Source organism: Zonotrichia leucophrys, chromosome 1A (genome assembly GCF_028769735.1).
Source record: "Zonotrichia leucophrys gambelii isolate GWCS_2022_RI chromosome 1A, RI_Zleu_2.0, whole genome shotgun sequence".
NCBI lineage: Eukaryota > Metazoa > Chordata > Aves > Passeriformes > Passerellidae > Zonotrichia > Zonotrichia leucophrys.
The window spans coordinates 72,664,876-72,686,945 of record NC_088170.1 but is presented as its reverse complement, the minus strand read 5'-3'; the positions used below and the strand labels follow the sequence as shown (position 1 = coordinate 72,686,945).

The 22,070-nt window shown below is 59.5% G+C and overlaps 1 protein-coding gene across 2 annotated transcripts; it reads right to left on the bottom strand.

Annotated features, from left to right (window-relative positions):
* Positions 1 to 18: 18 nt before the first annotated feature.
* DENND6B (DENN domain containing 6B) lies at positions 19 to 16,684 on the bottom strand. 2 transcript variants are annotated; one of them, XM_064703144.1, is made up of 20 exons: positions 16,538 to 16,684; positions 12,252 to 12,290; positions 12,128 to 12,170; positions 11,321 to 11,433; positions 9,375 to 9,455; positions 8,254 to 8,359; positions 7,757 to 7,836; positions 7,557 to 7,619; positions 6,915 to 6,970; positions 6,149 to 6,271; positions 5,500 to 5,595; positions 5,328 to 5,422; positions 4,314 to 4,379; positions 4,132 to 4,196; positions 2,965 to 3,054; positions 2,702 to 2,755; positions 2,261 to 2,370; positions 1,488 to 1,590; positions 952 to 1,026; positions 19 to 673 (listed from the first exon to the last, which is right to left on the bottom strand). In XM_064703144.1, the coding sequence occupies exons 1-20, from the start codon at positions 16,676 to 16,678 to the stop codon at positions 551 to 553; spliced, it is 1,722 nt and encodes a 573-aa protein (XP_064559214.1). In that variant the 5' UTR covers positions 16,679 to 16,684; the 3' UTR covers positions 19 to 550. The 2 variants fall into 2 exon arrangements, with proteins under 2 accessions (XP_064559214.1, XP_064559215.1); XM_064703145.1 differs by lacking the exon at positions 9,375 to 9,455.
* Positions 16,685 to 22,070: the final 5,386 nt, after the last annotated feature.

The window sequence follows — 22,070 nt, the reverse complement described above, 5'->3', positions numbered from 1 at the left end:
GCAGCTCGGCACAGGCTGTGCAATCAGCTTCTCCAGGTTTTATTGGGAAGGGGCTGGCAGAGCTCTCCCGGTGCCTCGGGCAGAGCCCCAGCCCCGCTGTGTCCCTGGAGCTCAGGCTGGGTTTCCAAGCAGAATAAATAGGATTTGGGGCCAGCTCCTCCCAGCAGCCATGCCCAGGCACTCCGGGGAGCTCTGATCCCTGCGGGTGCTCCAGCCCCTCCTCTGGCTCTGCCCTGGAGGAACAGAGCAGCAATTGTCCATGTCCAGCAATCCTCCTCCTGCTCCCGCGGCTGCCCGGGGCCAGGCACGGTTCTGTCACCGCCTGCCCGTGCCCCTGCACGGCTGCTGCTGCTGCTGCTCCCGGGCGGGACGGGCTGCGGGGACGCCGAGGATCCAAGCACGGGGGAGGAGGATGAGGTGTCCGGGCGGGCCCTCCTGCCCTGCGGTGCCACCCAGGGGCGGTTCGGCGGGGACAGCCCCGGCCCGGCTCCGCCCGCGATCCCGGGACAGCCCGGGACAGCCCGGGAAGGGTCTCCAGGAGCCCCCCGGCTCAGGGGTGGTGCAGCACAGTCTGCAGGTCCTCGGGCAGCGAGCCGATGATGGTGTCGATGTAGAGACCCACCCTCTGCAGGGTCTCCTCCTTGACGGGCAGGTGCTGGCAGCGAGCCCTCACCTGCAGGAAATGCGAATGGACACATCCCAGGGGCCTTGCCCCTCTGCTGGGCTCTGCCTGCTGCAGCTCAGCATAAACAGGGGCAGGAAACGCCACCTGAGCCTCGGGAGGGGAAGGACTTCCCTGGATCCTCCCATTTCTGAGGATTTCACACAAACACCAAACTCCCCTGAGCTTCCCAGTCCTCGAGGTTTCCCATGGCACAGGTGTGATCTGTGTCCCGGATTTCTCTCCACCCAGAGGGGAAGGAGTGCAGGGGGAGGCAGGGAGGGACTCACCAGCTTCTCCCGCAGCTTCAGCACCAGGTCCACGATCTCCACCTCGGACTTGTCCTTCATCCAGGCCACGATGTCCTAAGGAGAGAGTGGCTTCCCTCAGGGACACTTCCCAAGGGATTCCCCTAAGGAAAGCCTGAAGGTGAGCAGGGGGATTCCCATCCTCATTCCTGAAACAGTGACAGAGCCCCTGCAGTGCCACCCTGCCATGGCAGGGACACCTCCCACTGTGCCAGGCTGCTCCAGCCCCAGTGCCCAGCCTGGCCTTGGGCACTGCAGGGATCAGGGGCAGCCCCAGCTGCTCTGGCAATGCCAGCCCAGGCAGGAATTGCTCATTGCCAAGATGCCACCCATGGCTGCCCTCTGGCAGTGGGAGCCATTCCCTGGGTGCTGTCCCTGCAGGCCTTGTCCCCAGTCCCTCTGCAGCTCTGCTGGAGCCTTCTCCTCTCTGAGTAAACCCAGCCCTGTCCCTGTCACCCACGGCCTCACAGACACAGCCCTGTCCCTGTCCCAGCCCTGTCCCTGTCCCTGTCACCCACCGCCTCACAGATGGCCTCCAGGTGCAGGGCCTCGAGCTTCTGGGTCATCTCGCGGTGCCGCTGCCGGAACCAGCCGTCGAAGTTGGGGGACTTGAAGAATCTCCTGCGGAGAGGTCAGCAATTGTGAATTGTGGGGAGCTGGAGCTGGCAGGGACCCACAGGGCAATCCCATCCAACAGCCCCACCCTGTGACCCTGGGCAGGGGTCAAGGGGACCCTGGGCTGGCTGGGGACACACCAGGACAAGGGCACAGGTGCCCAGAGCAGCTGTGGGTGCCCCTGCATCCCTGGCAGTGCCAAGGCCAGGCTGGGCACTGGGGCTGGAGCAGCCTGGGGCAGTGGGAGCTGTCCCTGCCATGGCTGGGGTGGCACTGGAGAGGCCTGAGGTCCCTTCCCACCCAAACCCATTCCATAATTCTGTAATTATTGTTTCTGATCACTTTCTGGGATTTTTTCATTCTCTATCCGTGCATTTCCCATTTTCCTTCCTTGGGTATCCAACTTCTGCATTTTTCCCACTCCTATTGCACCAAGTGTTTTCTCCATCCCAGTCAGAACCAATTATCCAGTAAAGCCCTGGACCAACTTCCCTGCAGGATCTCCACTCATTTAAAACACACAAACCCCAGGCTGGATTTGCCCTGGATTTGCTCTCGCTGAGCATCCTGAGTTAATCCATGGCTGAGTTCTGCAGGCCCCACAGCTCCCAGAGCTGGTGCAGGGTTTGCTGCCCATTTGGGCAGGCCCAGCTGGGGCTGGGATCAGGATTCTCACCTGTAGAGCCCCAGCCAGTCCCCCTTGAGCACACAGGTGAGCTGGGGCCCAGCGTGCTCCAGGCTCTTCATGAAATCCTCCTGGCAGAACGGGCGGATCTGGGGGGGATTCTGCACAGGGAAATCCACGTTAGTCCATGGAAATTCATATCAGAGAATCCCAAAGGAAACCAGGAAAACAAGGGCTGCACTTCCAGTGGGAAAGGAGCCCAAGGCACTGAGGATAAAAACACCCCAAGGTCGATCCTCACGTGAGATTCTCAGTAATTCAGCTCCTGGCAAAACTGGGAATATCTGTCACAAGAGTTCTTCCAACTTTTTAATGAATTTTTAAAGGAGTAAAACCCTCTTCCTTCAGCAGGGGAGGTTCCCAGGAGTGTGCCCAGCACCCTGTAACCACTCCCAATCCCAAAGAGAAGGAGGACTGGGAAGTGCATCCTACCTTCCACGGAGTGATGGCCCTCTGCAGAGGCATCAGGCTGGCCATGTAATGCTCCTAAAACAAGAAAAGATAAAAATAAAAATAATAACTTCCAGGTGAGGAGCCTCTTGTGGTGGCCCCGGCAGTGCCCAGGGCCAGGTGGGCAGTGGGGTTTGGAGCACTGGGGACAGTGGGAGGTGTCCCTGCCGTGGCAGGGGATGGGATGAGTTTAAAGGTCTGTCCCAGGCACTGCTCCCTGTCCCCCCAGGTGTCCCTGCACTCACCAGAGGGATGATGAAGCTCTGGGTGAGCTCCAGCAGGTGCCTCCTCAGCAGAGCGCTCTGCACCTCCGAGGGGCGCTTCCGCTGGATGCCCTGCGGGACAGGGGGGTCACCCACGGCACAGCTGGGTCACCCAGTGTCACCCACGGCACAGCTGGGTCATGTGGGGTCACCCAGTGTCACCCATGGCACAGCTGGGTCACACGGGGTCACCCAGTGTCACCCATGGCACAGCTGGGTCATGTGGGGTCACCCAGTGTCACCCATGGCACAGCCGGGTCATGTGGGGTCACCCAGTGTCACCCATGGCACAGCTGGGTCACACGGGGTCACCCATGGCACAGCTGGGTCACACGGGGTCACCCAGTGTCACCCATGGCACAGCTGGGTCACATGGGGTCACCCAGTGTCACCCATGGCACACGGGGTCACCCAGTGTCACCCATGGCACAGCTGGGTCATGTGGGGTCACCCAATGTCACCCATGGCACATGGGGTCACCCATGGCACAGCTGGGTCATGTGGGGTCACCCAGTGTCACCCACGGCACAGCTGGGTCATGTGGGGTCACCCAGTGTCACCCATGGCACACGGGGTCACACGGGGTCACCCAGTGTCACCCATGGCACATGGGGTCACCCATGGCACAGCTGGGTCACACAGGGTCACCCGGGGTCACCCACAGCACAGCTGGGTCACACGGGTCACCCACGGCACAGCTGGGTCACCCAATGTCACCCATGGCACACGGGGTCACCCATGGCACAGCTGGGTCACCCAGGTGTCCCCTCACTGTCACACACAACCTGCAGCTCTGCAGCCACAGGAGCCTGAAGTGCTGCCCAAGCTCCAGATCCCCAAATCCAGATCCCAAACTCCAGATCCCATAGCACAGATTCCACCCTCCACTCAAACACATTAAAATTTCAAGTTTCACTACACAAAACCTGAGGTTTTTTTCAGGACTTTTTTAATATAAATTATTCCCACTCAGTTTATTGCTAGCACCAGGATTTAATCCTCAATATCAAATGGAAAATCCTAAACCTGCCATGATGAATGGTCCCATTACAGACTAAATCATCCCAAAGTGTAAGTCCTGGAGAGCTCTGTCTGATCAAAGCCAGCTCTGGCACAGTTTCCCACCAGGACAGCCTGGGAGGTGCTCACCTTCAGCAGCCTTTTGATCAGGGTTTTGTCTTTGTGAAGGAATGTTTTATAGGAAGTGTAGATTCCTGGGTGGGAAAAACACGGCATCAGGAAAAATCAGGAGTCCCAAATGGACACAGCTCCCTGCTGCCAAACCCCACGGGAAGGGTCAGTCCTGAGGGATTCCTGAGGCCTGCACCCACCTGGTTTGGTGTCCAGGGTCTTCAGCTTGGCCAGCTTCTTCACCTTCACCTGCTTGGGCAGGTCTCCTGTGCCACACAGCGGGGACAATTCAGGCTCTGTCCTTCCTGCTGGGACTGCACCTGGGGACACCCAGCCCTGCCCTTGCCCACCCTCAGAGCAGTCCCAGCTCCCTTCCCTGCTGGAATTCTGGGATGGGGATGTGCTGGAAACCAGCTCCTCCTCCCCAGGGCTTCCTTGGCTTCCCAGCCAACAACGGCGCTCGATAAAGGAGAGGAGATTTCTCTCTCTCCACCTCTCTCAACTTCCTCTCCTGGAAGCTCCAGGACAGCAATTCCTGCTCCCCACACCCTGCCCCAGCTCCGTGCTCATCCTGCACATGGCCACAGCCAGAGGTGAGCTCCTGTGGGGCTGCTGGGCTCTCCCAGGAGAGGAAACCACTGCCAGGGCAGCTCAGTGCCCAGGTGAGCAGCACTGACAGCCGTGGGGTGCCCAGGTGAGCAGCACTGACAGCCATGGCGTGCCCAGGTGAGCAGCACTGACAGCACTGACAGCCATGGGGTGCCCAGGTGAGCAGCACTGACAGCCATGGGGTGCCCAGGTGAGCAGCACTGACAGCACTGACAGCCATGGGGTGCCCAGGTGAGCAGCACTGACAGCACTGACAGCTGTGGGGTGCCCAGGTGAGCAGCACTGACAGCCAGGGAGTGCCCAGGTGAGCAGCACTAACAGCCAGGGAGTGCCCAGGTGAGCAGCACTGACAGCCATGGAGTGCCCAGGTGTGCCCAGGCAGCAGAGGGCACACAGGTGCACTGCATGAACATGAGGGCATAAAAGGGTGGGCAAAGAACAACAAGAGCAGATGCCTGCAGCCTTCTGAAGTGGTAAGCTGTTACTGTAGGAATGCTTAAAGCTTTCTGAAATTGTGGCTCTCTCGACTGCAACACCCTGAGCTCTCCCTTCACCCTGAGCTCCCCTGGCAGGCCCCCTGAGCTCCCCTGGCCCCCTGGGCTCACCTGACATGCGGGGCTCGCCCACGCGCAGGATGTGCGGCCAGTGCTGCAGGGTCTTGATGAAGAAGGGGTTGGTGACGCCCACGACGATGTTGGGCCTGGAAGGAGGGGACAGGCTGAGCGCCGGTGGCCCCAGATGTCCCTGGGGGGAGGTGGCAGGGCAGGGGGCACTCACGGGGCCTGGGTGCGCGTGGTGTATTCCTTGAACTCGCTGTCGTGGATGGTGAAGTAGGGCCGGAAATCGCAGCAGTAACGCAGCGGGGCCAGGCAGCTGCAGGGACAGGCACAGAGCCGTGCAGGGTCACCCTGGGCGTGGCAGGGTCACCCCAGGCGTGGCAGGGTCATCCCCGGGGATGGCAGAGTCATCCCAGGCCAGCACAGGGACAGTCCCTGCCCTGGGCCGTGCCCACCCTGGGGCCGTGCCCATCGCCCTCCTGCCCCCAATGGCTCGTGTGCAGCTGCTGGCACAGCACCCCCAGGGCCTTTCCCAGCTTTCCAGCCCCCTGTCCCAGCCTGGAGTGCCCCAGGGGCTTGGGCTGAGCCCAGGGCAGCAGAACCTCTCTGGGGAAGCTGCAGGTTTTGGGGCTTTGTGCTAAGACAGAGCTCTGAGCTGGGCAGAGAACATTCCTCAGGGCTGGACCCATCAGGGGAGATTCCTTTGTACTCCTCTCTACCCTTGCTGGAATATTTGCAGTTTGTCTTGCAAAGCTTCCACGAGCAAACTGAACCCGAGCCAGGTGAGCAGCACAGAGCGCATGTGGCAGGGAAAAGCTGCCAGAATTTGGTGTCACAGCTCCCAGTCCCTCCCACCCTGTGGGTGTTACCTGGTGAGGGCCAGGACCATCTCTGAGGACATGGTTGGGGACGGTGCCATCACCACCATGGGCTCCCCCAGCAGCATCAGCTCCCACAGCATCTGGATGTGGATCAGCACTGGCTGGAAGCACCTGGGACAATGGGGACAATGACAGGGTCAGTCAGGATGGACAGACACAGCTGTGGCCTGCAAGCCACCCCCAGGTGTGCTCCTGTCTGGGAAATTGAGATCTAGGATGGACTTCCAGCATTCCACAGGGAAATTCAGCTGCTTTCACCTGGGCTGTCACTCAGTTGTTTCATACAAGTTTAAAGGAAATGCTCTAAGCAAAGTCAGGCAATCTGTGATCAGAGAGTCATGGAATGGTTTGGGTGGGAAGGGACCTCAAAGCTCATCCAGTGCCACCCCTGCCACTCTGGGGCCTCCTCTGGGCTCTCTGCAGCAGCTCCAGGTGCTGCTGCTGTGTCCCAGGGCAGGGGCAGCTCTGCAGCTGGGGTGTCACCTGAGGGGGCACGGGGGCAGCATCCCCCTGCCCTGCTGCCCATACTGGGCTCAGCCCAGGGCTGGGGGGCTCTGGGCTGGGTCAGCTCCAGCTCTCACCCCCAGCCCCTCCCCTGGCCCTGGGGCTGTGCAGGCACAACCCTCAGCTCCAAGCCTGCCCAGAATCCCAAAGGAGTCCCTGGAATGCAGCAGTGTTTGGTTGTGCACCATCCCTGTGGTTTATGGGATGCTCCCAGCAGGTGGAGGGGAGAGGGTTGGCAGGAGCCTCTCACCTGAACAGATCCAGCTCATGAACACTGGGGAGAACCAGGGGGGCTGGTAACAGATTCTGGATGAGGAAGGGAGAAAAGGCTGTTAGTAGCTGTTAGTGAACTGTGAGGAGATGGGAGCAGCCTGCCTGGAATTCCACCAGCCAGCCACAGGGAACAAGGCTCACACCCTGAGGTGGGCACAGCACTCAATCCCAAACTAATTCCTATGCCTACAAACTAAAGAAGGTTCCCTTCTTTTCCAGATGGGAAAGGCTGCCCATGCCTGCTCCTTTGTTTTCCAGGGTTTCCTCTGGTGGGAGAGTGTTTGAGACAGAGCAGAGCCAGCGGGGTTAGAGATGTGGCACCAAACCAGTGTTAGTCAGAGAAAGGGGAAAGGAAGGAATCCAAACCAGAGCTGAACCAAAACACTGAAGCAAATTCAGAACAACTCCAGGGTGAAGGCAGGAGACCCAGCAGGGCCTGACTTCCCAGGAAAAGCAAGGGGAGCAGTGAGTAAAGCACCCAGAGTGGGTGCAGAGAGCCCTGTGTGACTCCAGGCAGGAGAGACTGGCGTGGATCTGCTGAGATCACACTGATCCCAGCCCAAAGGGTTCCCAAGAGGATTCAGGATCCATCTCCTCCCTCTGCTCCAGCCCCTCTCACCTCCTGGTTGCACTGCTTCACTGGGCTGGAGCCTGGCTTGTCCACCCGGGATGGGATCCTCACCTGCAGGGCAAGGAGAGCAGGGAGCACACTGGGGTGGGACTGGCAGGGCAATCCCAGGCACCATTTCCAGCTGGCAAGGCTGTGGGGACGTGGGGTGAGCAGGGATTTCACATGCAGGAACACAGCTCCCCAGGTACCTGGATGACAACTCCCATCACGGGCAGGTTCAGGGTCTGGCCAGGCACTGGGGGTGGCCACTGGTCGATCTCGTTGCACACTGTGGGGCACAGGAAGGGAAGAGATTCACCTGAGGGAAAGTCCAGCTCATCCTGGCTTTCTGAAAGGGAACTGTTCCCTTTCCCAGCTCACACATCCCCCTGGCTTGTGGCAAACCCAGAGCTGATAGATCAGGATGAAATCAGGCACAAAAGGCCTGATGGGGGCCCAGCAGATTCCTGGCTTTGGGAATACCCCTCACTCCTTGGGAACACCCTGCATCCAAACTGACAGCCCCATCCCCTCCCTCCCACAATCCCTCCTTCACACCTGGTTATCCGCTTGGACAAGCAGGAGGAGGTTCATCCCTGCTGGAATCTGCTCCAGAGTGAAGCCATTTGGAGCACTGCAGCTGTTTTCCAGGACCCTCCCGATGCAGCCCCTCTATCCCAAGCTGGAATCCCTGTCCCCAGCTCACCTGCCTCCAGGCAGGGCTCCAGCTTGTCGAAGTACTCCGGAGCAATCAGCTGCAGCAGGCACTGGAACAGGTTCACGTAGGGAAGGCGGGACACGAGCACCAGGGACTGGGAACGGCACATTTGGGATCAGGACCCCCCCTGACCCCAGCACTGCCCGTTTCTGTGCTGCTTAGAGAGGGGGGAACTTAAAAAACCCAGCACTAAATCCGTGGAGCAGCTCCCAAGCAGCACTTTGGTGGAATTCCTGCTGCCACCTGCTCGTGAGCCAGGATTTGGGAGAGCAAAGGGATGGGAGCATGGCCTGGCAAAGGAGCAGCTGGAGAGGGAATAAAAGTCAATTGCTAGTGGGTTCAAAGCTCCCAGAAACCATTTCAGGTGGAGAAGCACGAAGGAGCGACTCCTGAAATGGGAATTGGGCAGATAAACAAAGTCAAGGAATGCTGGAGAAGGACAAAAGAACTTGGAATAATGAATTGTGTCCAGCAAGGCCTTTTTTGTTCTAATTGGGGCCTCCTTGTGAAATAAATCCCTGTTTTTTACAGCTGTCCCAGCCCAGCCCCACTGGAGGTTTCATTGTTACACTGACTCTCCTCTTCCCCTAGCCATTAATGAGTGCATTAATTAGGAATGCAGGAGTCATTTAAACCCCTCCTGTCCAACCCCAAACTTGGCCATTTGAATTCAAACCTCATCCAAGTGTGATAATTCCTTCCCTGAGCAATCCCACTGTTCCAGTGGAAAACTCACTGGTTTAGTGGGGATGGAAAAACTGAATTCTGCATTAGCAGGAGTCTGAAAGGAGCTCCTGGAGGTGGAGGGCACAAAGCTGAGGACACTGCTGGGACTGAGATGTCCCCATGGACCAGCACAGGACAAGGGGGAACAGCCTCAAGCTGGGCCAGGGGAGGGTCTGGATGGAATCAGCAGGAATTTCCCCATGGAAAGGGGTCAGGCTGCCCAGGGAGCTTCACAGTCCCCATCTCTGGAGGTGTCCAAGGAATTCCTGGAGGTGGCACTCAGGGCTCCGGGACAAGGTGGGCACTGGGCACAGCTGGGACTGGATGGGCTGGGAGGGCTTTTCCAGCCCCAGGGATCTCGGGATTCCAGACTCAGCACTGACCTTCTGGAAGTAGCCCCTCCTCATGGAGCTGTCCTTGACCTGCCGGAAGTACACGTACCCGAAATAGTGAGCAGCCTCTCGCTGCAGGGACAGAGGGACAGGCAGGGACAGAGAGACAGGGAGGGACAGAAAAAGAACAGAGAGACAGTTAAGGACAGCCCAGCCCCACTGCCACCAGCCCCTCCTGAGCCACCCCCCTGCTCTGACACCTCCCAGCCCTCCAAGAGAGATTTCCAAGGGGGCACAGGGAGAGACACAACTGGGAGGGCTGGGGGTGCTCACATGGAGAGGGACATTCCAGGGAGAGCTCAGAGCTAAAGGGGCTCCAGGAGAGGGACTGGGGACAAGGCCTGCAGGGACAGCACCCAGGGAATGGCTCCCACTGCCAGAGGGCAGCCATGGGTGGCATCTTGGCAATGAGGAATTGCTAGCCCTGGAATAGAAGTCCCAGAGGAAAATCTGCGGCTGCCCCTGGATCCCTGGCAGTGTCCAAGGCCAGGCTAGACACTGGAACTTGGAGCAGTCCAGGACAGTGGGAGGTGTCCCTGCTTCAGCTCCCTCTCCCAGCATTGCCAGGATCCCCCTGCTTCAGCCTCCTCTCCCAAAATAACTGAGGTCTCCCAAATTCAGTTCCCTCTCCTAGTGGAATTGGGGTCTCCCTAATTCTGCTCCACCTCCTAAAACATCTAGGGGTCCCCCTGACTCAGTTCAGTTCCCTCTCTCCGATTCAATTCACTCTTTGATCCCCCTGACCTAATTCCCTCTCCTAGCAGTTCCTTGTCCCCTGATCCCATTCCCAGTCCCAGCAGTTCCCTGTCCCTGATCCAGTCCCACCTTCAATCCCATTCCCTGTCCCAGCAATTCCCAGTCCCTGATCCAGTCCCACCTTTGATCCCCTGATCCCATTCCCTGTCCCAGCAGTTCCCTGTCCCCTGATCCCATTCCCAGTCCCAGCAGCTCCCAGTCCCTGATCCAGTCCCACCTTTGAGCCCATTCCCTGTCCCCTGATCCCATTCCCAGTCCCAGCAGTTCCCTGTCCCAGCAGTTCCCTGTCCCCTGATCCCATTCCCAGTCCCAGCAGTTCCCTGTCCCAGCAGTTCCCAGTCCCAGCAGTTCCCTGTCCCTGATCCAGTCCCACTTTGAGCCATTCCTGTCCCTGATCAATTCCCTGTCAGCGATCCTGCCGGATCAGTCCCCTTTGATCCCATTTCCATGTCCCAGCAGTTCCCTAGTCCCTGAATCCATTCGGTCAGCAGTTCTCAGTCGGATCGTCCCTTTGATCCCATTCCCAGTCAGCAGTTCCTTCCCCTGCTTCCCATTCCCGTCCCACAGTTCTCAGTCCCTGATCAGTCCCACCTTTGAGCCATTCCCTGTCCCCTGATCGCATTCCCTCCCAGCAGTTCTCAGTCCCTGAATCCAGTCCCACCTTTGATCCCATCCAGTCCCAGCAGTTCCTGTCCCTGATCCAGTCCCACTTTCCCTTCCCTGTCCCCTGATCCCATTCCCGGTCCCAGCAGTTCCCTGTCCCTGATCCAGTCCCACCTTTGATCCCCTGATCCCATTCCCAGTCCCAGCAGTTCCCTGTCCCTGATCCAGTCCCACCTTTGAGCCCATTCCCTGTCCCCTGATCCCATTCCCTGTCCCAGCAGTTCCCTGTCCCTGATCCAGTCCCTTCAATCCATTCCCTGTCAGCAATTCCTGTCCGATCAGTCCACTTTGAGCTTCCCTGTCCCTGATCCCATTCCCGTCCAGCAGTTCTCGTCCCTGATCCAGTCCCACCTTTGATCCCATTCCGGTCCAGCAGTCCCTGTCCCGCTCTCCCTCCCTGTGAGCACAGAAGGCAATCCCTGAGCTGAACCCACAGCCAAGAGCAGGAGGGTTTCCCCAGGGACCCCAGACCCAGGGATCCCTGGCTTTGCCGTGTCAGGGTGAGGGCCAGGACCCACCTGCAGCGTCACCGGGGCCTCCCGGTTGTAGCGGCCGTCATCCTGGAACGGGGAGCTGCGGGAGCCCCCGGCCTGGCGCAGCCGGAAGCTGAACTGGGTGTCCCCGAGGCCACCTGCCACAGACACGGGACAGTGACGGTGAATGGCTCCAGCACAATGGGAGGGGGCCATAGGGAAACCCGGCAGGGAATGGGGAGGGACGGGGCAGAAACCAAAGAAATCCAAAAGGGAGAGCAAAGGGAAAAAGGAAGCAAAATGGGAAGGAAAAGGGAAATGGAACTATAGGAAAAAGCTTTTCCTTGGCAGGGTGGGCAGGCCCTGGCAGCTGGGGCTGCCCCTGCATCCCTGGCAGTGCCCAAGCCAGGCATTACATTGGGGCTTTTGGCACCCTGGCACAGTGGGAGGTGTCCCTGCCATGGCAGGGGTGGCACCGGAGGGGCTCTGAGGTCCCTTCCCACCCAACCATTCCAAGATTCCATGAAAATGCAGAAACCCAACCCTCAAAGCCCCAGGGCCTGGCTGGATGGGCAGATTTATTTCTCATTGTCCCTTTGTGAAGTACAAACTCAGGTTTGGGAACATTTCTGCTGGAAGTGTCTCCTCCCCAGCTCCTGCTCCCAACCACAGCAATGTGACAGCTGCCACCCCTCCTGGCCACATTGGGAATTCCCTTGGAGCACCCACCCAGCAGAGCACGGGGGGCTCTGGCTCAGCCCCAGGGTGCTCCCTGCAGTCCCCTCGGCCCTGCTGCACCCCAGGGACTGTCCTCCCACCAGGGACACTTCTGTCACCGCCGGCGTCACCCACCTGAGTAGGAGTCTGGGAAGGACAGGTAGCAGATGCTCGTTTTCTGCAAAGAACCAACACCCAGTGAGGCCCAGGAGAGCTGCTGGCAAAGGAAGGAGGAGGGAATGAAGGGTGGGGTGGTTACCTCCTTCTCGGTGAGCCTGAAGTCGTGGGGATACACCAGCTGTGGAGAGAGCAGAGCCTGTCAGCCCCTGCGCCCACAGCTCCACACACAACAACTCCCTGACCCCAGCAGAGCCCCCGGGAAAGCACCTGGGATGATTTAAACTCTGAACCTGGCACTGAACCCGGCTTTATTTGCATTTCTGGACAGACCCAAAGGCTCCTGGTTTAGATTTATTCCTGATGGCCGAGTGAATGAACTGCCCCAAATCCTCTGGGAGCATTCCAGATGTGCAAACATCTGTTCTGTCAGGAGCAGGACAGGACACACAGGAGGGACAGGGTGGAGCAGGAGCTGGGAAAGAGCAGGGGAGTGTGGGGGATGCACTGCAGGAATGGGGAACCAGGAGGGCTCAACAGCCACGGCTGAGACAAACCCCGCAGGGAGGAATTCTATAACCTGGATTGGATAACCTTGGAGGGCTTCTCCAGCCTGACTCTGCGCTTCTCATAACCCATGGGGATCACAGAGCCAGGGAATCCTGGAATGGGTTGGGTGGGCAGGGACCCCAGAGCCCCTGCAGTGCCACCCTGCCATGGCAGGGACACCTCCCACTGTGCCAGGCTGCTCCAGCCCCAGTGCCCAGCCTGGCCTTGGGCACTGCAGGGATCAGGGGCAGCCCCAGCTGCTCTGGGAATCCCTTCCCAAAATCCCAGCCCAGGCTCCCTCTCCAGGGAATTCCCTCCATTCCCAGCTCTCCCAGCCTGGCATTGGATCCATCCCCACCCCGACTCCTCTCTAGGAAGGAATTTTGGGCTCTGGGGGCTTCACTGGCAATCTCAGCACTCCAGGAAGGGTCTCCCTTCCCTTCTCCATCCCCAACTTCCATAAAAATCCCTGGGGATGGATTCTGAGTGTCCCAAATGCCAGAATGGTTTGGGTGGGAAGGGCCCTTCAAGCCCATCCCATTCCAAGCCCACCATCCCAGGCTGCTCCAGCCTGGCCTTGGGCACTGCAGGGATCAGGGGCAGCCCCAGCTGCTCTGGCAATGCCAGCCCAGGCAGGAATTGCTCATTGCCAAGATGCCACCCATGGCTGCCCTCTGGCAGTGGGAGCCATTCCCTGGGTGCTGTCCCTGCAGGCCTTGTCCCCAGTCCCCCTGCAGGCCCTGCCAGGGGCTCTCAGCTCTCCCTGGATCCTTCTCCTCTCCAGGCTGGGCATCCCCAGCTCTCCCAGCCTGGCTCCCTGGGAGCTGAGGGGCTCCAGCCCTGCAGCAGCTCTGGGGCCTCTCTGGGCTCTCTGCAGCATCCCAGGGCTGGGGCAGCTCTGCAGCTGGGGTCTCATGGGGTGGGTCCCGAGCAGGAGGATCCCACAGAGCCCCTGCAGAAGTGCAGGAACTGCAGTGGAGCAGAAGGAGCCGGCACAGGCCGGGCTGAGCTGGATCTCCCGTGTCAGCCTCAGGATTGTGCTCCAGAATCAGCTGCTGCTCCAGCCGGAGCTCCCTCGGTGCCTGACTCTCCTCTCCAGGCTATAAATAGGCCGGGTGGCCCCGTGCCAGGGGCTGGGAGCTCACCCAGCTCTCACAATTCCCGCGGGTCCCTCGGCGAGGGCGGCGCTCCGGCCCCGCCTGCCAAACCCCCAATTAACAGCGCTGCTGCTGAGAGCTGAGCTGAGACAACAGCCACCAAAATCCCAGGGCAAAATGATCCCCGAGCAGCTCCAGGGACTCGGCAGGAAGAGGGAGGGGATTGGGATTGTCCCAGGGCATCCATCACCTCCCTGCTGCCCCTGTTCTGTGCCAGGACCCCCAACACATCCCTGTGGTTGGGAGTAATGAACCCCACCCCAATGTTTATCCTGTTAATTCCCAGGGAATCACGGCCTGGACAGCTGATCCTGGTCCATCAGTGAATCCCAGGAATTGTGCTTTCCTCAACATTGGCTGCCTAATTCAGAGCAGGACTTGGGACAAGGCTTCAGCTTCTCCTGCTGGATTTGGGGGGAGCTTTCTGCAAGAGAACGTTTGGAAAATCAGGCTTTAACCTCCAGGGCTGGAATTGATGATCTCAGAGGTCCTTTCCAACCTTAATCCCTCATCTTTGCTTCCCCTTCACTTTAACTCTGATGTTTCTCTATGTTTGGGGTATATCCAAAAGTCCAAAACTTCAAATCCAAGCCAAAAGGAATCTCAGTCACTATAACTTTTCAAAAGCCAAAAAAAGGCAAATGAAGAGGAAATTAGGATGTGTAGAAGTCCCTGGATGTAGCCAGAGCAGCCCAACAGGGCTTCAATCACATCCTGAAGTGTTTATTTGGTTATCGGAAGGTGGAGGGGCCAGGAACAGGAATTCCATTTAATTCCTGCCTTGATTTGGGTTCTGCTTTCCTACAGCTTCTCCACTGTCCATGGAAGCAGAGTGGGAATCGCTGAATTCCAGGATCGTGGGGCTCTCCCTCAGAGTCTGCTGGATTTCTGAGTCTCCCAGAGCTGAATTTCAGAGACCCTCCAGGTTTGTACCCACAGAGACCCCCGGGGTTTGTATGGCCAGACCCCCTAAATTGGTACCCCCAGAGCCCCCCAAGCTTCTCCTCTTGCTGGCTTCCCCTCCCTTCCCATATCTCATCCTGCTCCTTCCCCTTCCCTCTGCGACAGAAATCCACAATGGTTTTCCAAAGGAAGGGGGACAGTGGGGCTGTGTCATCCCCACTGACGTGTTCCCAGTTTTCCTAAGTCATTTCTGCCACATAAGGAACATTTTCCCACTGAAACTTACAAGGGAGGAAAAGAATGAAAATTCCTTTCCAGGGATGAACAAACAACATTCCTGCATCCCTCATCCACAAAGGCCCCTCCTCACAAAGGCAGCCAGGTGAGAACCCACCTTTACACATCAAAACACAACTACAAAGTGTTGAATTTGCCATGTTAATTATCATCCCAATATTCTTCCCTTTTTTCGGGTCTTTCAGGCCTGCTTTTGCAGGAAAAAGGATCAAACATGTGAAACTCGGGTCTGGAGGAGATTTTTTTATTGACTTTGAGGCTCCAGGGAAAGAATCAAGTGTTCAAGGCAAGGGAGCAGCAAAAAGGTGGTGTTGGTTCCTCCTGCTTCCCATTCCCTTTGGAAGCTCCAGCATTTAAAACTGGGAAGGCTGAATTCTCTGAAAACCAGATCAATCTCCTTAAAAAGGGCAGCGCAAGGAGCGACTCCCACAACCACAAGAAATAAGAGGAAACTTGAGGTGGTGCCTCAGGTTCAGACAAATCCACAGTTCCCTGCTTTCCTCAGAGAGCAGCCCCTGAGGAGCCCAGCTCCCCCCAAACCCTCGTGCAGGACCAGCACTGGACATTCCAGGGAACCGGGAACAGCTGTCCAGCCCTTCCCATCCCAATCCCACCCAAAGGGGGCTCAGCCCTGCTCCAACCCAGCCGGGGAACTTCCCTTCCCTGGGAATCCTGCACGGACACCCCCCTGCCCTGGCTGCTGGGAATGTGTGTCTTTGGAATCCTGGAATGGGTTGGCTGGGAAGGGACCCCAGAGCCCCTGCAGTGCCACCCTGCCATGGCAGGGACAGCTCCCACTGTGCCAGGCTGCTCCAGCCCCAGTGCCCAGCCTGGCCTTGGGCACTGCAGGGATCAGGGGCAGCAATTCCAGCTCGGAGCTCTCCCTGGATCTTTCCCTTCCCTCCCAGCCGGGCTCCATGGGACGCGCCACCCTGGGCAGGTTTTATTCCATGAAGAGGATCCATAAAGGTCTCTTGGATGCTGCCCTGTGCACCCCCCACCCCACAAAGATCCCACTTACCCCAAATCTCTGCTCGGGCTCCGCTCCCCTCTCTGTTCGCTGCCTCCACCCCAACCCTGATCCCCCTGTCCACACCCCCAACCGTGATCCCGCTTTCCCCTGTCCATTCCTGATCCAGCTTTTCCCTCTCCATTCCTAATCCCGCTTTCCCCTGTCCATTCCCGATCCCGCTTTTTCCTGTCCATTCCTTATCCCGCTTTTTCCTCTCCATACCTTAAGCCTCTTTTCCCTGTCCATTCCTAATCCCCTCCGTTCCCATCCTTAATTCCCTTTCCACTCCGCCATCCCCGATCCCCTCTCTCCCCATCCCTGCTCGCTCCACATCCCCAGTCCCTGACTCCCCTTGTCACCTCCCTGTTCCCATTCCCTCTCCCCATTCCCGACCCTCAGCCCCATCCCCGATTCCCCGTTCCCTCTCCCTATTCCCGTTCCCCTCCTCTCCATCCCGGCTCCCCTCACAGCCCCGCTCCCTGAGGCGGAGTGCCCGTGCCCGTGGCGCACCTCCATGGCCTGTCCCAGCTCCAGGTCGAAGGTCACCACACACACGCAGTCGATCCATGCGGCGAAGCGGCCCCAGGGCAGCGGGGAGGCGGCGGCGGCGGCGCGGCGGGGCCGGGGCCCGGCCCGGCTCAGCGCGTCCATGGCGGCGCCGCCCGCCCGCGCGCGGCCCGCCCCGCGCCGCGCCCCCTGGCGGCCGGGAGGACCCCGCCCCAACGCGCCCCCGCCCCGCCCCAAGGCGCCCCCTGGCGGCCGGGAGGTCCCGAGACCATCGAGACGGGAGCGGGCGCGCAGAGCGGCGCCGGCGGGGTTGTGCGGGTGTCATGGCGGCGGCGTGAGGGCTCCGCGGGTCTTGGATGTATTGAACCCGCGGCGGCATCACCGCTCGGTGCCCGGCCCTCGCCTGTGCCGGCCGGGGCCCGTCGGACCCCCACGTGTGCCGGCCGGAGCCTCCCCGGCCCCCGCCTGTGCCCGGTCTGAGCCTCCCCGAGCCCCCGTTCGCAGGCCCGCGGGGCCGGTTTTAGGAGCGCTCCAAACACCCTTTAGAAAAGACGCTGTTTGTTCTCTGCCGGGCGTGAGGAGGAGATTTCCACAAAGCAGGCTCACGAAGGGGTAGAAAATGGCATCTCTTTTACAGGAGAAGTTGCACAGACCCGCCCCGGTGTAACTCACACTCTCCACCTGCCTAACGCACAGCTCGTTGTGTGACCTAAGCTGACCCAGCTGAAAGCTGACTTTCGCTTGAGAGAGAGTTCCTTTATTGAGCGACTCCTATTGTAGAAGTTACCTGACGCCTCGGTTACGTTTACAAAGGTGAGAAAATGACACCGATTCCTGTAGGAGCAGTTTTTCCCGGGAGTGAGGATGCACCGGGGAGCCCCTGGCCCGGGAGCTGTTGGCAGAGCCGGCACGGGGGTGTTCCAAGGCAGAGGGCAAAGGCTGACCCGGGATTGTTAGTTACCGAGATTTTTGTGCGATTCCAGGCACGTGAATGCAGTGCACGAGCTGCTTCCTGCTCAGGGACATCTGGGAAATATCGGGGATAAATCACAGATCTGTGGCAGGTTTGCTGAGGAGCACCCAGGCACTTTGGGGGGTTATTTATCACCAGAGTCAGGCCCGGAGCAGAGGAGGAGTAGGAGCAGTGTAAAGAGAAAGTGTGAGAAGGAACAATTCCACCCTGGCAGTGCCCAAGGCCAGGTGGGACAGGGCTTGGAGCACCCTGGGACAGTGTCCCTGCCCACAGGACTGGGTGGGCTTTGAGGTCTCTTCCAGCTAAACCATTCCATGATTCCAGAGTGCCCATTGGTGTCCAAGTGACCCCGAGTGTCCCCCAGGCACCCCGGGTGTGTGGTGTCACTGCAGCTCCTGGCAGGGACTGTTTTCCACAGGAATCCCATGGCCAGGCTGCCGAGCTCCCACAGCAGCATCGCCCCCGTGGGTTTGGTTATTTATTTTTGGCACTTCTTTGGCCCCTCCGTGTTGTTTGTTCAGTTTCAGCCCTTTAATGTCCTTGCCCCACCTGCCCTGCCCCTGTCAAACTCCCCAGGTCAGGGAGCAGAGGATGTGCACTTAAACACTGCCCTGTCCCATGAACTGCTAATTAATGCTGATTATGATTTATTACAGGCTTGTAATAAAGCCTGCACCACTGCATTTATACTTGCCACACTTGGAGCTGATTCTTGCCACACAAGGGACAGGAGGAAAAGATAAGGAAAATATGAATTAAAAATATTGGACATTTTTTCCTCAGTAACTCTTTGTCCCACAATAAAAATCAGTTTTAATCTTGTCCCAGGGGTCTCCCATGGCTGATTTCACTGCAGCCACACAAATATTCCCTCCTGGCCAAGCAGAAGAAAATTAACTGTGAATAAAAAGGACAATAAAAGTGCTTAGAACATCTGAGAAGTGTAAAAGTGAGGGCTGGAGGGTTTCCATTAGAATGGGAGCAGAGCCCTGTCCCTGAGCAGGGAACTGTCAGGAACAGAAGGTCACACCCTACATCCCCATTCCTTCACTGAGAATTTCCCAGAGCCACGAGGCAGGACAGGCAGCTGTTGGAATCACAGAATCAGGGAATCCTGGCATGGCTGGGTGGGAAGGGACCCCAGAGCCCCTGCAGTGCCACCCCTGCCATGGCAGGGACACCTCCCACTGTGCCAGGCTGCTCCAGCCCCAGTGCCCAGCCTGGCCTTGGGCACTGCAGGGATCAGGGGCAGCCCCAGCTGCTCTGGCAATGCCAGCCCAGGCAGGAATTGCTCATTGCCAAGATGCCACCCATGGCTGCCCTGTGGCAGTGGGAGCCATTCCCTGGGTGCTGTCCCTGCAGGCCTTGTCCCCAGTCCCCCTGCAGGCCCTGCCAGGGGCTCTCAGCTCTCCCTGGATCCCTCTCCTGTCCAGGTGAGCACCCCCAGCTCTCCCAGCCTGGCTCCACAGGAGGTTTCCATGACCTCAGGGCCTGCCCCAGAGCAGTTTTGGTTTCCTGTTGTTGAAACCCCCGAGCCCTCAGGACTCCTTTGCCCGGCTGCTCTGGGTACCCCCGGCTGGATGTGCCCAGCCCAGGCTGCTGTTGTGGCCAGGGGAGGCTGCAGAGCGGGATTTCCCGCAGGGCTCAGTTTGGTGCCCTCAGGAGGGGCTGTGAGGGTCCGATGGCCGGAGCCGGCTGGTCCCTGAGCCCGGGCTGAGCCGGGGAGCTCCGGCTGCTGCTGGACCATATTTGGGAAGGTCGGCGGTGCAGCCCTGCGAGCGCAGCGCTGCTGCCGAGCGCGGAGCTGCCGGGGCAGCGCTGGGGCCGCCGCTCATCTCCCCGGCAACCCGGCAAACACAACATTGCCCAACCCTGCCGGCTATAATTAACCGTGCGCCCCGGCCCCGCAGGAGCCGCTGCCCTGGCCGCCTGCGCTCCCGCGCTGCCGGCCGGGATAATGTGGATAATGTTCCCCAGAGCAGCGAGGAACATTCCCTGCAGCCCCGGGAACGTGCGGGCTGCCGCAGGCCAAGGAATGTGGGCTGCTCCTCGGGCTCTTTGTGCTCGGGCACTCGGAGCCGTGGGATTTGAAGCAGGCCCGGTCACTCGGCCCAAAAGGCAGCCAGAGAGAAACGCCGGGGTTTGGAAAAGCTCCCAGAGCAGCGCTGGGTGCTCGGCAGAGTCTGTGGCTGCGGGAGAAGGGAGGAGAGCTCGTCCCCTCCTCCCTGCAGGGCCGCTCAGATTAATGTCAAACTGGCGCTGGGAGATCCTGTTCTGATGCCTGCTGGAGGCACCAGATCACGCCTCAATCCGAGCCAAGAATAGATCCCAGAATTCTTCATCATCCACAGCCTATTCTGGGCTGCAGCCTCCCACCCAGCGTGTGCCCGCTCCCGCTGGGAATCCTGCTCAGGCTCAGCTCCATCCCTGCTCCAGGGCTGGGGGCTCTGCAGCCAGAGCGCTCCTCGTGCTGAGGGGCTGCCCTCACACAGAGCACTGCAGGGAATCCTGCAAGGGTTTGGATTGAGGGGGTCCCTGATGCCCCCCAGTGCCACCCTGCCAGGGACAGGGACACCTTCCGTGAGTCCGGCCTGCTCCCGGTGTCCAGCCTGGCCCAGCCCCTGTGTCGGTGCTGAGGACATTCCAGCTGTTGTTCCCAGTGGGATCCAGTGCCCCGTGCCACAGCCAGGGCACAGAACCATGGCCTGGGGTGTCTGTCCCCGTCCCTGTCCCTGTCCCTGCTGGGAGAGGGGAGCTGGCAGCTCCTGGCCCTGCTGCTGCCAAGCCCAGAGTTCAGCTGTATCTTAGCGTGTTCCAGAGGGCTGGAGCAGAGACCAAGGAAGCTGTTCCAAGGCTGGAGCTCTAGAAATCAGCTGGAGGAGTCAGGCTGTACAGCCCCAGCCCTCCTGGGGGTGGGAATGGGCTCTGGGGGCGGCTGGAAGGTTTGGGAATTTGCTTGGATGGTTTCATCCTGTCCCCAGAAGCCACAGCAAGCCACAAAAAATGCTTTATAAGCCCATTTCCCTCCAACAGACGAAACAGGGAAGTGAAACTCCTGAGGTTGTGCTATTTTTTCCCGCATTAATGGCCACCATGGTGCTAATTACCACACTGGGTGCCGTGTAAATTCTAGGAGTCCTTCCCTAGCAGCCCTCACACTGGAAAAGCGTCCATAAACGAGGAGTTTTACCCACTCAGTCATGGGGGACACTTGTGGTGGCATTTCTGTGTGACAGTCCCGTGGCCAAACCCCAGCCTGTGGCAGGGGGTGACACGGGATGAGCCTTAAGCTCCCTCCCAGCCCTGACCATTCCAGGATCCCGTGATTCCGTGCCCCCTGCCAGCAGGGCAGTACAAAACCGTCCCTCTTTTCCCATGGCAAAGGCCACGTTTTCCCTGTAAACTTTAACCACGTGCAGGAGTCTGTGCAGGGTCAAGGCCTCGGCGAGAGCAGCACGGAGCAGCTTAGTGGTAAATCTCATGGCAGGAATTCACTTTGGAATGAAGGATTGGATGGCTTCCTGCTGGTTCCTGGAGGATGCTGGCACTTGGAAAGCAGTTTATCCACGAGACAAAGACAAATCCGGGCACGGCGACAGCGGATCCAGGAGCCCAGACTGCCAGCATGACTCAGAGATCCCTGCTCCAGCCCTGGCTCCCTGCTCCCTCTGGCTCCCTTTTCCCTTCCCTTCTCCGTGCTCACCCCGATCCCTGGACACGGTGGACTCTGTCCCCACCCCAGTGCCCTGACCCCCATCTCTGGGGTCCCCCCCTTGCAGTAGCGCTGGGGCCACCTGAAGGCCGTGGAGGGGCTCCTGCTGTCCCCGTGTCCCCCCAGCCGCGGGGTGCTGTCCTTGTGCTCCTCCTGCTCCCCCCGAGGCCGTGACCACCCCCGCGGGCCGCAGCTCGCCCACCCCGGGGTCCCGAGGGCTGTCACTGTCCCCTCGCCCCCGTCCCCGGGGCTGGGGCCGCCCCACCGTTCCCCTGTGCCCGCCCTCGCCCCACCATCCCCGACCCCCTGTCCCCGTGTCCCCGTGGCCATCCCAGTGTGTCCGTGTTTCTGTCCCTGACACATCCCCGTCCCACCATCTCCCTGTCCCCAGTCCCCGCCCCCGTGTCTGCATCTCCGCCCCCGAGTCTCCGTCCCCTTATCCTCATTCCCGTCCCTGTCTCCTCAGGTCCCCGTTCCTGTCCCCATCCCATCCCATCCCCGCCCCTGTCCCCCCATCCCCATTCCCGTCCGCGTGTCCCCATCCTCGTCCCCCTGTCCTCGTTCCCATTCCCCCCCTCCATCCCCATTCTCATCCCTGTCCCCCCGTCCCGTCCCACTGTTCCCGTCCCGAGTCGCGATCCGCGTCCCACAGTCCCCATCCCCGTCCTGCGGTGTCCGTGTCCCTGTGTCCGTGTCCCCATCCCCATCCCCGTGCCCATGCCCATCCCTGCCCCCGTCCCCGTGTCCTTATGTCCGTGTCCCCGTTCCTGTGTCCCCATGTCCATGCGCTCATTCCTGTCCCCCTGTCCCCATGCCCATCCCTGCCCCCGTCCCCGTGTCCTTATGTCCGT